The sequence below is a fragment of the Phalacrocorax aristotelis genome, chromosome 2, assembly GCF_949628215.1.
Source record: "Phalacrocorax aristotelis chromosome 2, bGulAri2.1, whole genome shotgun sequence".
NCBI classification, from domain to species: domain Eukaryota; kingdom Metazoa; phylum Chordata; class Aves; order Suliformes; family Phalacrocoracidae; genus Phalacrocorax; species Phalacrocorax aristotelis.
In genome coordinates, this window is record NC_134277.1 from 52,102,280 (window position 1) to 52,118,142 (window position 15,863).

General features: G+C 42.8%; 1 protein-coding gene across 1 annotated transcript in view; it reads left to right on the forward strand.

Moving 5' to 3' along the window:
* STAC (SH3 and cysteine rich domain) overlaps positions 1–5,952 on the forward strand; it is a 75,522-nt gene extending 69,570 nt beyond the window's left edge. The window contains exon 11 of the mRNA XM_075083557.1: positions 3,418–5,952. Coding sequence (XP_074939658.1) covers positions 3,418–3,516 — 99 coding nt within the window. The 3' untranslated portion in view covers positions 3,517–5,952. The remainder of the gene's footprint in view (positions 1–3,417) is intronic.
* The last annotated feature ends 9,911 nt before the right edge of the window (positions 5,953–15,863 follow it).

Below are 15,863 nucleotides of genomic sequence, written 5' to 3' on the forward strand. Positions count from 1 at the left end.
GAAGATAAGCAGAAGACAGCTGCAGAAAATTACAGCAAGTACAAAGTTACTACTGGACAAACAGAATTTGCCACTTGAGCCTAATTCAAGGCACAGGACTTAGAAGAACAGGAGAGTACTAATGATTGTGCAGCTTAAAGGATCATTTCCTAATTGCTCATATCCCCCATCTGCTTGGGGCTTACTGTTGGATAAAAAAATCCTGAGGGCACATGTTGACAAGTTCAGACAACAGTCATGATCCAAACAGTTGTTGGTTTTATTTTTATTGTTGTTTTGATTAAAAAAAAATTAGGTGAAAGAATGGGGAGGTGACATTATAATATTAGATCCCACTTTCAGCTAGTTCTGAAGATCACTTATGACTGAGAAATAGCCTGAGATGTGGTTGCTTACCCCACTACTAACCTCTTAAGCCAGAGCATGGAAAAAAAAAAACAAACAACTGTTTGTCTCCATTTGTGTTGCAACCAAATTCACTGGAGATGGCTGCTCAGTGGCTCACTTACCTTGTCAGGCCAGCAGCCCTCCCCCAAAACATGCCAGCCTGAGTAGCTGCCATTTTAAGTAGTTTCCAAATTGATACAGCAAACCATGAGCACCTGGTGGTATCTGTGGCACCTTGTGCCCTCACAACCATCATGTTGGCCGTCTGTCACCAGAGCTAGTCCTCAGCGACAGCTGATTCTTCAAGTGGAGTCCAAAACTCTGGATACCACCATGCACTTACCTGGGGTTACTCCTGATTTAGACCCACCTAAGAAAGTCAAGAGCCAAATCCCAAAGCTACAACTTGTGGGTGAAATACTTGGCAGCACTCACAAAAGGGGATGAGGACAAAAGTGACCAAGGATGGTGTTGTGTTCCCTCCCTTCGAAAACTGCAGAATCTGGAACAGCTCCAGGCCTTTGGAAATCTCCAGCAGCTGCCACAGCCCCAGGGGACCTCCTGAGTCACACAGGATTAGGAAAGTATGGCATATTGTGACTGAGCTCACTCTGCCCCCAACACATCCCCTTCCTTTGGAAGGAGTGGGAAAAAAAATCTGCCATCTGGGGGCCAGCACATGCAAGAATTAGTGTATTAGTGTGAAAGAATTTCAGCTGGAATTTGGAAGAATTCAGATCAATGTATTAATAAGTAGAGTGATAGAAGTTCTTCCAGAAAGGCTTTGTACTCCTCATGCCCAGTGAATGTCTAAAGCTATTGCTGTAGCAGAACACTCCCGCTGGTATCAAGGAGTACTCAAACCAGCAACAGAACCAAAAAAGCCTTCTGAAAAAAGACCAAATCTGCCATCATTTTTCACTCCAAAAATAAAGAAAACCAGTGTTCAGAAAGTTCAGTATTTTTCTTTTGTCCAAAAATCATTCTGCTGACAGTACAAGACATCAAGGAAAAGTTCTCTGTTCTCGCAATATGTTCTGCACAGCACCAGAAGCTAAGGCAGAAATGCAGCAGTACAGACCTGCGGCAGGTCCCTTCTGGAGATCTGACTAGTTTGGGGCTTTCTTTGGCCCATGCAAAAGGCTAGAGGTCTTGCAGACATCTTTAGTTAGGGGGAAAGTACAGTGATGGGGTCAGGCATTCCTTTTAACCAGCCAGGTCTGGAAAGATTCTTTTTCCCACAGAGCAGCAGGGGTCAACCAAGAAGGGCCATCTTTCAACCAGGATGCTCTTGGATGCTCCGCCATGCTCAACCGTCCTTAGTCTGGAGTTTCTTTGTATGCTTTTTCCTCTCATTGTTGAAGTTTTCATAGCTTTTCTAGGAGACACAGACCAACATCTAGCAGCAGTCAGAAACACCTTCCTGTGTACACATGCTTTACACCTCTCTGCTTCAAATAGTGACGTAACTGGAGAGGGAGCAGCTGCTCTGCTATGGATTCAGAGCACAAATAAGCTTGGCTCTCTTGCAACAATACCTAAACTAAACAGCATCAATTCCATATCTCTCCCACGCTTTCCGTGTGATTTAGCCCAAACACAATACATTATTTTTTTTAATTGTATGTCAGCTCTGTTGGTGTGCTCAGTCGTCCTGCCCCAGGGAACCAATTCAGTTAGTGTTAATTGGATAGCTAAAGTAAGAAAATTAATGAGTCCATTTGCTTTCCAAACCTTTGTTTGCAGGTACAGAGATGCACCTGACCATTTCCAAATACTGCAGGTGGCAAATATGAAACAGCTTCACCTCTTTCTCATGACCTTTCATTTCCCTCTGGCAGCATCAATGGTACTAGTAAATTTTCTGTATGTAACAACAGGAGGACAAGCTGGCCCAGAATTCAGATGTGGTATTTAGGTGTCACCATACAATCCGTAACAGTCATGCTGAAATGCATTTATCCAGGAACATTTTCAAGTCATTTTTGTTCATTTCATACCATCTGAATTATTGTAATTAAACACTGTAAATACCTATCAGACAGAGCCTTTGTGAGTGTTAGTCCAGTGAGAGGGCTTTAAATACCTGGCACTGACATCATGAGGAATCAGTGAGCTGATCTCAATAAGACCATCAGTTTTATGGCTATTTTTTTAACCTTGTTTGTTTAGTAGGTAATACATAGTTCCTTGGCACAGATGTTTGAAAATAATTCTATATTTTGTATGGCTCTGTGCTCAAGTGCCCAGTCCAAAGCACCTGTGCCACTAGGCTTTCAAATGGCTCAGCTGTTACCAAAAGTATCTCAGGACGGGCCCTAAATAGGAAATACCTGATATCACAAAGGTCTTCAGGAAAAGCAAACCATTACCATGATGTAATAGTTGTACTATTGTAAAGACCATATAGTTTCACCTTTATTGCCTCCATTTGGAGTGGGTGTTATGTAAACACACTCCCAGAACTGGGTTCAGATCAGATACTTCAGTATCCTCAACAGGCACAGGTACCTGTAGGTGCAAGAGCTGAGTAAATGACACAACCCACCACCCATCTGAGAAGTACCTGGGCTCCTTACACATGCAAAGTGGAATATGCTTGCATTCAGATGAACTGCTACGAGTGACCCACCTTGGCATCATGATTACTTTTTGCCACCAGCTGTTGGGGGCGCCAGCTAGCTCATGATCTGAAATATCCAATCCTTTCATACACAGACAACTAAATCACCATTACTACAGTAGGCTGAAGTCATAATTCACATTTCAAAATCTTTTATCCACTAGAAAATTCTTCACAATTTTAATGTCTCTTATGTATATGTGGCACTTCAAGAAGGCAGGGGGAAAGGTAATTCTCTAAATATGTGAGTTTGAGTTTCTTATCAAAGCAGTGAGAGTCTAAAAAGGGTTGTTCTACTTATAGAAGTAGCTAGCAGGATGTCTAACCCATCTGATAAACAACCCGGAATAATTTGTCGCTTGATCATGGCAAAGAGTTTATTATTTTCCTATCTTCTTTGCATTCAGATTTGTGTGACTTCTGAAAAGGAACAAGATGGCTTTATCAAAGTATACAGCGGGAAGAAGAAAGGCTTCGTCCCCATAGACGTCTTAGAAAACATCTGATTTCAACAGCCCGCTTGCTGCAGTAGGAGCCCTTTGTTGGCAATGCCTATCTGCCTCATCTCACACTGTGTCAACCCAGATGGGCTGTCTTGCAGATGTTCAGGGAAACAGTGAGAAAACTGCAACTACAAGAAGAAAAAGACATTTAGACTGCCACAGCAACAATAAGAAATAAGAAAAGTGGAACAATTGAAAGGAATATAGTCAGAAAACACTAGGGAAATGAGAGGTCCTTGCATACTAACAGGAATAAGGTAAGGAAAAAAAGGTCTGGCTGATTTCTGGTGCAAGATGGCTGTTACGAACCTGATGGAGACAGACAGCTTGTTCTGAAGGACTAAATTCACGTCCTGTTCTTGTGTCTTAGAAAACTGTTGGACTGCTTTCTTGTTTGAAGTGTGTATTTAGGGGGGAGGGGGGAAACTACCATTCAAACTGTCCTCGTACTACAGTCCAATGCTTGTAGTAAAGTGTGGCTGTGGTTCTACAGTTTTGTCCCCAGTATCAACCGATCAGTTTAAGCGTTTAATCCTGGTGTTTAGTCTCATAACAAAGCAGTTTGGAGACACCATGTGAACATCAGTCCGAGAAATGCACTGTGCCCTGGAAGTTGGCAGCTTTGTCTTTCTGTGCAATCTTCCCATGTGAAGGAGTAGCGAACTTGTGTGTCCTTTGTTTTCTCTGTATACGAACAAAAGCTCTCAGCCTATGTTGGGTGTGATGGCTGCTCTCATAGCTCACAAAAATATCCAGTCCTCCGATTCACAAGCCTGCTTGGAAGCGTCCCTCTGTGTTTCCTGCACCTTTATCTGGTGATACAGAAAATAGGAGAAATGCTGGGAGAGAGCCACCGGCTTGAAACCTTTTATATTTTTCTGTGTTTATTGCACTTAAAAGATTTTATATATTAATCTTATTTATAAAAAATAAAACAGTTAACTAACCCCCTGGAAGACCAAAAATGCTAGGAAAGGACAGACTGCACATAGAGGTGAAGTCTGCAATTATTGAAATCCAGAACTCGTGACAGAAAGGCACTGAATGTCTTAGCATTGTGTTCACAGACCAAAGGCCTCTTCTTAATTTGCTAAACAGAAGTTTTGCAGATTCAGCAGTAAGTACACTGACATGAATTCCTCTTTGGCATAAACCACCGACAGCATCCCATAAATATTCTCCATCCCAGTGGAACTGTGCGGACAGGCCTGTTTTGTCCATATAAGCCTTCATCTTCAAATATGTTTTGGGCATATGATCCTTTCGGTACCTGGAGAGCAGTCTGTGGGACCTGTGGATCTCGACCAAATTAAACATGTCAGCCAGTGCCAATCCTGTTGTAGAGGAGAGGCCTTATGATGTTTAAAGATAGGGAACCTAATTTCCAAGTATTTAATTGGATGTAATTGCACCAAATACACTTAAACAGCTTAGCATGTATTTTGACGTAGAGATTAAGTCCTATCCCAAAGCCCTCTGCTGAATTCATGCCTTATTTGACAGCTTCAGACTGAATGCCACTCTTTACTGCAGTTAACCCCAAATTGATGCCCTTAAACCTGATAGGTTAATATAGGCCTTTGCAAAGTTGATGCTATTTCTAAAAACGAGCTGCCAGGTCTGCTTTGATATACTGAGGAATTTTGAATCTGTGTGGCACAGTCCAGGTCTCATAGTTGGGTTGCCCTATTTGAATAGCTGATCTTACACAAAGCCTTATGAAATCCAGTGCAACTCTACATGTGACCGGAAGTTCACAGAGCAAATCAGTCTCCAACCTCTGAGAGACGCATTTTGCACCACTTACGTATCACTTAATTGCAGAGGAGGAAGTTGCAGGGGTGCCAGCTGCTGAAATGTGCTCCTTTGTAACATAAGTGGTCTATACCAATTATTAATGTCCTCCTGGCTGATCAAAAGTATCTGATTTCATATCTTCTGTGGGAATATCAGCAATTTATAAATTGGGTTTTTTTCGGTTCAAACAATGAACCCTTGCTCAGCTCATTTTCCGAAGTAACCAACCAACTCAGTGGGAGGACAGAGGAGCCTGATAAGCCTTAAGGATCAAGAGGAAAAGCAGTAGAGACAGTTAATCCAGTCTGCTTTATAAGATTATTTTTTATATATATATTCACCTGTTCAAAGGAAAAACTCACGTGTTTGTTGGAATTAAAATATTTGCTACTTTTGATCAGGCCTATCAAGTGGGCAAAGGAAATCTGTATTTATCTATACATATGTGCTGTTGTTTACATGATTGTATCATACTGTGATTCCCTCCAATTTCAGTCTCCTATGATTTCAATTTATCCCTACAATGTGCATCATACTATTCAAAGAATTATACAAATATTACCTACAACTCACAATGGCCTTTAATCAATGTCGGTTTGATTCCTTTTTGATACTGAGCAATAAATAATAAAGTGACTGAGTAAAAACAAAACAGACCTTATGTGGACTGTATTACATCTGAGAAATCATTGCTTCTAAACCAAAGCTTTCATGATTATATTTTCTTTTTTTCTTTTCTTTTTGTTTCGTTTATTTTGTTTTATCTCTTTACTGGGCTTTTGCTGCTGTTTGATATGGAGACATAATTTATGCCTAATTTAGCAAGAAGCTCATATATGAGTTTCTGCTCAAGTTTAAGCATGTGATTCCTTGGCTATTTGCATGCTTAAAGCTGAGGAAATTTGCTGGATTAAGGTCACTTTCCTCAAATTTCTTTTGGATGCCTTACTCTGAATCCAGATGAGCATCCCATCATTTTTTTTCCTACCATATGCATTTCGCAATAGATACTGCATTAGCAAGCAGTTAAAAGTCAAACAGAAGATGGAATGGACTTTATCTGGCATATGCTTGGAAAAATTGAATTTTAGGAGATAAAGGCTGTTCAGGTTTAATTTAATATTCTGCTTAATAAAGACTATGCGATGGTTGGAAGGAGAATAGAAGTGTATGTTTCTTGGCTTCTTTGCACCAGTCTGTATCATTTGCAGTAATCCACCTTCAAGAAATTCACTAAACCCGTCAGCAACACATGTTACTGTGCATTTCCATTTAAAATCTACAGCACTTGCATTTGCCGCGTTTGGCAAACCATTGCTAATGTAGTTCCTCTGCAATGTACGCAGCTTGTGTAGACTCAGAGTGAAGTTTTGTGACAGGGCCATCCTGAACATTTGTTTCTGGCAGAGCAGAATGTATTTTAAGCCATTCAACAGCTCATCACAGCATAAAACTGGCTACAGAATATTTTCATAAGTGCTAGGAATAGTTTATCAACACAAGTTGAGGATGGGCTGCCTGAATCATGATCTCCTCCCATCCGTAAATAACACAGTATCTCACTTTGTTATCATCTTTCTCTACATTTGGCCATTTTGACTCACTGACTTCCTCTGGAGACAGATGCTGCAGTGCACCATCAGCTGTGGACTCATTGCCCCAGGGGAACTAAGACGCTTGCTCCTACAAATATTGTGTAGCTTTAGCATTGCTTACGGGTCTTTTTTTTTCCCCTAATTATTTGTTGCGATTCAATTAGCTAAATTGAAGGTTGTCAGAGGAAACAGCACAGGGCCAGCAGGCAGTGACACTGGAGATCTGGAAGAGCTATGACCTTCTGAAAAAGCCACCGGAGACCATGTAGGGTGTCTAAAATGGCACTAGACAGATGTTTTTGGAAAATGAACCCAACTCATTTATTTTAAATTTGTGCAGACAAGTCTGATTTATTGAGCACTTAAATAACATCTTTCTTTTCCTAAAGGACACTGAATAAATGCAGCAAACCATATAAATCTTGTCCCATTTAGGTCCATGGTAAAAAGAATCCTTGAATGCCACAGGGACTGGAGTTCAGCTGTTATCTTGCAAAAGGCTAGTCAGTGTTACCATTCTCCCAAAAATCTATGATGTAATTTGTCTGATCTAACTGCAGATGTCTGCAACTAAGCTAGCAAATCAATTTGCTTTCCCCCTTCTCCAGAAAAGAGAGTAACATGTGCTTCAGTACTATGGTTCATCTGACCGACTGAAGACTTTGGCTTTTGCATGACTTAGATTGTGCCTCACAAGTGCTTGTTTCTACACATTGACAATCAAGGGAGCATTGGCTAGCTGGGTCAGATGTAGATCTCTGCAGACATAACATCTGTATCAGGGCAGAAGAATTTCTAGCCCTAATTTCTGGATGTGTAGGTGTAACATACATAGCTGTGACACATTCATCTGACTACCATGTGCCTGTTTGGTACATTTTACAATGTCTCTGAAGTTACTAGTAATGGTTATTATCAGAAATTAGAAAAGAGGTGCATTTTTACCCCATTTTCTTCCTATAGAAATTCCTTTACTGGCTGGTGGACAAGGGTGATTTCCCAGACAGAATATTTTGCATTTAAATTAAAGCATAACTTTAATACTATGTAGAATTGATCCTATTAGGACATTTTAATTTAGAATACTGAAAGTGAAGAATATTAGCATGGCCCTATACCTGCCTGCAAGAATACTGACTGTCCACAAGTTCCCAGAGCAACATCAGCACACACATAGCATATGCCTAGGGAGGTAGATTGATGTGTGGTTCATTTTCTATTAACATTTCACAGTGGTTCTGCTGGACAACAATCTGAGATGCTACAAACCACCAGAAGGATTAACATTGGCCTGGGCAATCAGACAAGGGCGGGTGTTGCTGTGCTCATTAATACATAACAAAAAGCAAAACGCAGGCATGTACTTTCTGTTCATTGGTGATACACTTATCTAAGAGTTCATACAGCAGTGAAAGTAAGCACAAAAGAAAGTGAAGAAGTACAAAGTATGTCAGGTTCTATTTAAAATACAAGGAGGGAGGAGTGTGAATGATATTCCCATGCATACGCCTTCTGCACATTGCCCTATTACAAACAGGGTCAGACCAACACAAGTGTTTAATTTCATATTTGAGACATTTCATAAAAATGTAGTCCCAACTTATCATCCAGATTGCGCCCACTACATTTTGTAAAGCAAGGAGAATAAATATTTTCCCCAGTGGGAATATATGTCATCACAACTTTGAGTTTTCCATGGCTAAAAAGAACATCTGAATCTAAGAGGTGCATGAGAGTTATTTTTAAAACCATTCTTTATATAGAAAATTGTTATGTGCCTGGGGAATGAACACTTGGCAGGGTCTCCACAAAAGAGGCCCAGGAAGACTATAGAAGGGCTGCTTCAGGTCAGCGTGTATGTCCATTTCCCAAGTAGCCCAAGGAACTCTATACAACACCCACCCACATTAATGTCATCTGTTCAATCAAATAAACAATTTATTTTATGTATGTACATACCAGCGGCACATAAACATTGATTAACATCAATCCAATGGCATGAGCACATGCCCTTAAAAATCTGTCCTGACTGAATTTTTTTCCTTATCTTAACGCACTTAGCGCCTAGTTATGATGGCAACTGGTGCCCGACAAGTACTGAGACAGACGCTGTACGGATAGAGAAGTCTAGCCTTGACAAGTTTTATCTGTGTTAGACAAAGCATATAATATATGAACCCAGACTTGCAGGCAATTGAACTGCAAATAAGCAATATATTGAGAACAGTTAAGATACTCGCTGCTCTGAAATGTGTGTCATTCATCAGGCAAAGTCAGGACTGCATGCTGCATACAAATTGGCAGCCCAAAAACGTTGTCAGAACAACATGTAAATCATACCTCTTTGACCTGGCTGCCTCACAATAACAAGATATTGAAAATAAAGAATAACTTCTCCTTGGAGGCCTGAAGGGAGCATTCCTATGGGCTTAAAATTTTTTTAAAAGTGCTAGTCAGTCCCACATACACCCCATGAGAAAGGCACATAAATTTACCTTCATTAGAATGAAGTAAATCAACATCTGAGTAATTACTATTCTACTAGTGGCTTGCCAGCTGATAGGGTCAGAGGCTGACAACACAAAAATGACAAACTGTGAGAGAAAAACTGTTTCAGCTTTGCATCACAAAAAGGAAAAAAATCAAGAGGTAGCTGTGGGTAAAAATCAGACTTGTAAAAGAAACAGTCCAGTAGTGGTACTGAAGCAAACCTTTCAATATGTTTTATCTTTTCCACATAGCCCCCTCTCCCTGGCCGGGCTGGGTGGCCGTGGCAGCAGCTCCCACCCCATGCTCTTGCTCGACGGCAGCGTTGCAGGTGCACCAGCGTAATCACAGAGCAGACCTCTGGGCTCTTCCCAGCATGCCCAGCCCATGCCAGCAGAGCCTCTTTCCAGCTGCTTTTCCTTCCAGGGACTGTGCAAGATTTGTTGCTGGATGGCCACTGCTTGCCCTTGTGTCTGGCAGGAGAAAAATAACCAAAATGATCCCAAGCAAACAGAAGCCAAACAAAGCAGCCAGCATGGCAGCACTCCCCAAAACCTTGGAGTCTGGCCTTCCTGCGCACCCCTGTCGTGTTGCAAACTACACTGCAGGAAATGGTTGTTCTTTGTGCCTTCCTGCAAGGGGTCGCTCCCCTCTACTGCTCCTGGTCCTTGTCTGACTGGGCAGGCTGCAGCACCTTTCTCACCAACACAGAACCATTCAGCCTCATTTTACCCTTACTGAGTCCCACTCTCGGTCCTGCCAGAAAAACCTTTCAGGTCCATCCAGTGCATCCGTTCTGTTAAATGCTTGCTGTCTGTACTAAATCAAGCAAGGTGCCCCAAAAAAGGCAAGGCTGGCATTGGCCTTGGCTCAGCAGCCTTTCCATACAGCCCTCTTCTATGCTCTTCTGTGAAGAGCAAGTGCAAGGTCCTGCCCCTGGGGAGGAACAACCCCATGCACCGGTACAGGTTGGGGCTGACCTGCTGGAAAGCAGCTCTGCTGAGAAGGACCTGGGAGTGCCGGTGGACAGCAAGGTGACCATGAGCCAGCAACACGCCCTTGTGGCCAAGGCCAATGGTGTCCTGGGGGGCATTAAAAGGAGTGTGGCCAGCAGGTCGAGGGAGGTTATCCACCCCCTCTACTCGACCCTAGTGAGGCCACACTTGGAGTGCTGCATCCAGTTCTGGGCTCCCCAGTTCAAGAAGGATAGGGAACTAGTGGAGAGAGTTTAGCAGAGAGCTATGAAGATGATATGGGGACTGGAGCATCTCTCTTATGAGGAAAGGCTGAGAGACCTGGCTTTGTTTAGCCTGGAGAAGACCAAGGTGGGATCTTCTCAATGCTTATAAATATCTAAAGGGTGGGTGCCAAGAGGACAGGGCCAGACTCTTTTCAGTGGTGCCCAATGACAGGACAAGGGGCAATGGGCACAAGCTGGAACACAGGAAGTTCCACCTGAATATTGAAAAAACTTCTTTCCTGTGAGGGTGACAGAGCAGTGGAACAGGCTGCCCAGGGAGGTTGTGGAGTCTCCTTCCCTGGAGACATTCAAAACCTGCCTGGACATATTGCTGTGCCCCTTGCTCTGGGTGTCCTCGCTCAAGCGGGGGGGCGCAGTTGGACAAGGTGATCTCCAGAGGTCCCTTCCAACCCCTGCCATTCGGTGATTCTGTGAACTGGTTGGAAACCCTCATTCAAAGAGATATGGGGCTGATGTGAGACACATCTCCACCAGCGCTCGGGACAGAGAGGGTCCACTCCCATGGGATCAAGGATGGAAAGGGAAAAATAAACACTACCTTATTTTAACCCTTTGAAAGAAGTCTGGGTCTTTAAGGCCCAAGTGTTATGTGAGTCATATTAAACATGGCAAAACCCCTTCTGTTTTCAGCCTATTCACATTATTTATTATGCTATGGCTCCACATTTTGGCTCAATAAATGCAAAGTGAATGCAAATCTCTCCTGCCCTCTTTCACTCAATCCACATTCTAATCAGCTGCTGCCTTGTCTTTATGCTCATTCTTGCAAAGGTCTCCCCTCCATGGTTTTTCTTCTCCTGCCCAAGGCAATGCTTCCTGTGGATATTATCCAAAGTACAGTGAGAAATTCCTCTCTGCAGGACGGTGGGGCCAGGATTTTGTATGTTGATAGTGTCCCCTGTTAAAAAGCAGGTCTCTGAAGATATCCTTGTTCATGCTGTGAACACCAATGGCCAAGCAGAAGGAAGGGAGGGAGGGCAATGACCTTATGAGCATTTTTGTGTTTTGGGCAGTGCCTGGAGTAAATTGAATATAAGAGGCCTGATCTCCAGCTCTTCAGCATCCAGCCCTACTGACATATCTGTACCATAATCAGGTCTGAAGATGGCCAGCACAGCAATCTGGTTTGCAATTCACTCCTGCTTCAAAGAAATGTAGGGTCATGTTTGGTTTGCTTAGGTTTTTCTTAGATCAATATGAGACCCCTTAACCAGAAGTTTCTACACCCCAAATGGGTACTGGGAAGGTGAATTATTTGACTAGTGGGACTGAGTGTGATCAGGCTCCTAATCGCCCACAGCAGACTCGCTTGCCGCTCTTTCATGCTTGCAGGCAGGCATAAAGTACATCATCCTACTTTACTAAGCATGGGGGAGACTAAGCTGACAGTACATGTGGTATGTATTACCTAAGCGCAGCTATCCACATTACTAAGTATTAGCTGAATTGACTAAGCCATTTGAAGCTCAGCCCTGCCAGGAATGAGATATCAGCTGCACTGGGAAGAGGTAAGCCCAGGCTATTATAGTGTAAAGAGAAGGGTACACCACAAAATAGTACCTAGATGCCATGGGTTCAGTTTCTTGCTTAACCATGGACAAGGTACTTCATCTAATGGTACTGGAGCAAAAGTGAAAGTTAATACTGTGGTGGGCAGTCTAGAAAAGCACACTGGAGCAGGTATGTTTTTTCAGCATTTTTATAGTTTGCAGCATTTACCAAGTAAATAAACTGGTAAATAGCCCAAGACAGAAGTATTAGCTTACTCCCACCCGTCATCTTACATGTACAGCTTCTTAACCATCTGCTGTAGTTTTTCTGTAGAGATGTGTACAGTCCTGTGGCCTCTAGAGGCTACTGTAATATGAATTATGAGTACAAATGGCAGGCAAATCTGCTTTACTGACATCCTGAAACAATCTCACAGGTGCGTTACAGAAGGAACAGCAAAACAGTTTAATTCCTGTACATAAATCTTCATCGGGCAGTAAAAGACATTTCCTGCAGTCTTCCTTTGAAGGGCAAAAGGTCCCACATGCCCAGACTGGGAGACAGATTTCTTCTTGAAGACTGCAGCAGCAAGACCATTGCTATCCTCCATGCTGCTTACAAGGCTGTGCTCTTAGAAGACCTCAGAGACAACTGTGCTGGCCTTTCATCCAATGGAGTGCAATGGGACATGCAAGCCAGCACCCAGTGTTAACTGGAACAATCTTTGTATCCTGCACACTTATATATATTTTACACAAGGAAAAGGTGGCATGCTGGGCATACAGCATGCTCCATACAGACATAATGAAGCTTTGCTTGTAGGCTAGGTCTCAGCTGCTCTGCAGCACTGCTGGTGCACCGGGTGAATGTTAGCTGTGCAGAAAGCACCGCTTCCCAGTCTGTGTTCAGGCAGTGTCTGCCCAGTGTTGCTCACATTGTTTTCAGAGGTCACAATGCTCTAGCTTGGTTTCTCCAAAATCCCAGTGGCCTTTATGTTGACTTGTGTGACATTAGTAAGGGTTGCAAAAACACAGTCTGCTTTGCTGTGTAATGCCCCCTTCCCACCCCCAAACATACAAACTCAATCAACATAGTGCATCAGCTGAGAGATCAGATGCTGGAGCAGACACACAGCCCTTCATCTGACATCACTGTACTTACTCACCCCTTAGACTTCAGTTACACAAAAACTGCTAATTAAGAAGGAAGCTACATAATTTCTTGAGTTTAAGAGCTCTTTAAGAAGTCTTCCTGCTTCAGTGCCCCAGTTAACCCCCTCACAGATTCAGCACACTAGTCACATTTAAAGCTAGCAATTAATGAAACAATCTGCAGCAGGCCAGAAGCATCAAAGAAGCCTCTTGCCCGCAGTGCCATCTCTGTGAGCGACCTCCTCTGCCTGCCAGCTCAGTGCAGGCGTGGGTGGCAGAAGGAATAAGAATGGTCATTTTTGCTCTCATTCCTGTAGGGTGGTTCCACCTCCAGAGTAAGCCAGGTCATCCTCAGGCCCAAAGAATCATTTCTGCAGTCAGGCATCACCAGGTAGTGCTCTTTGCATGCCTTAACTTAAAAACTGGGGGGATACCCCTTGGTCCTTCAAAGTAATACCACTTTCATAACCAGCTTTCAAAGATGTTGCCTTCCTGTAAGCAAGCTTTCACTGTCTTTTAAGCAGCACCATTGTGGCTTTGGTCTCAGACCACTCAGGGAAAGACCTGACAAATAGATGGAGCAGTATCTAATGTAATGTTGTAGCCTCTAAGTCTCTCCACAGAAGATGAAGATTCAGCACCTGCTTAGGGGAAATCCAAACACAGATGGGGTAAGTGCCTTCCCCCCACTGCCTTGGGAACAAGGGAAGGAAGAGCTGTCAGTGCTAATGAGATATAGAGCAGGTGATGCAATTATCATCTGAGAGCCTGAGTAGGATGAGGCAGATGTTGCTTTCAGGGTTCATTGCTTCATTAGTGACACCTGCTAACCAGCTTACACAATAACCCCTAGCCACACCAGATACAGCCTAATATAAAATGAGCTGGTTTGAATAAAACCAAAACACTCTAGGTTATATCAAAGCCATCCTTGAGGCTACCCTTAAACAGTGTGAGTCCCCACAGGAACTGAAAATGGGGCCATAAATTACTCTCAAACAAAGAAAATATGCTATTCCTGCTTCCTGAGAATCTGTCTCCAAGCTCGTACATCACCACAAGTCCCATCTTCCCAAAACAGGATCATCAGCTTTGCACAGAGGTGCAGCGGAATGGTGAGTCTCTACTCACCTGAAGACTGAGAAATAAGCTAGTTAACCATGGCTCTGAGACTATTGTAGGTAGGAAGGCCCGGCTGACATTCATCTGATCAGATTCAAGTGGTGCTGAGGAATGGAGAGAGGTCCCAGGGGAGCGGCAATGGCAGAGGGAGACTTGGGGTATGTAAAAGCGACAGTTGTGTGTCAAATTGCAGTCAAGCACCTGCAATAAGTCCCGACATGACAGATCACCACTCAAATATGTGGGATGTGTTTGGGAACCTGGTTTTGCTTTAGGGAAGATGAAGGGAACCGGGAGGACCCTGTGGATAAATATAAACCTCCGCAGCCCAAGGGCAATGGCATAATAATGACTGTATGCCACGTGATGTTTGGTTCTGTGTTCAATCATGCTGCTGAGGGCTGAGAACAAGTGGATAAGGGTGATAAAAATCCATTAAACATGGCACAAGGTGAGTTAAGACTTTAAACCACTTTGAGAATCTTGTACCACTGGAGCCCACAGTGTTACCACAACACAGACAACTGGCAGAAACCGGTGCTCTGTAAATTACTGTAGACTGAATTAGATTAACTCCAAGGGCACATATGGCTAGGTCTGAAATCACACCCACAAAATGGGTTGCTCTTGTTCTTAGGTTTGGCTGGATTGCAGGAAGCAACAAAAGATCTTACTCAAAGGGAGGGGGTGTTAACAGTGTCAGCAGGCACAGAAGAAATCTATTTTTGCCACCAGCCCAACCTGGCAGGAGAAAAGGACTTTTTCTTTTCAAGCTGTGTTCACTCATGTAAATATTTTTCAGGTTATTAACACTGGGGACCAACAGAGCTGATGTTCCTTGAAGAAGAGTGGAACAATTATTACCCTTCTCCTCTTCCTTCATGAAATGATTGAGGTGAAAGAAAGGTTAGAAGGAGAGTCTTTTCTGGGTTGTCTTATTTCTCTTTTGTCTCTCACATTGGTTCTAGGAATGGAAAGTCATTAATCACCTATCAAGATGGCAGATAAGAGTTGCCTTGGGGTTAGTGAGGATTGGAAAAGATCATTTAAGCATGGCAATTAATTGAAATGAGTAAGATGGGGACAGGCTCTTTATTCAAAAGTAAGTAGCAGGTGATAGGCAACAGATTTGGACCGATATTAAGAAAAATTGAGTAAGGAATCTTAGCTGACAAAGATGAAAAGTAGAAAATTACTTATAAGGTAAAAAGAAAAATCAGTAAATAAATGTAGAAAAAGGTTTATAGTGATAATCCCCATTTATTTATTGTTTTAAATTATTCAGTGGGAAACCTCTGACTCTGCCTTTCCTCCTAATTATGTTAGCTGTGTCAGTACTACACAGACAAAGCAGTGGGAGCCAAACATCAGCCACCTTCGAGGCTCTGGAAGAAGAAAGCTTCAGGCAGCAATTGCATTATGCATCTCTGTGACAAAGTTTTCTCT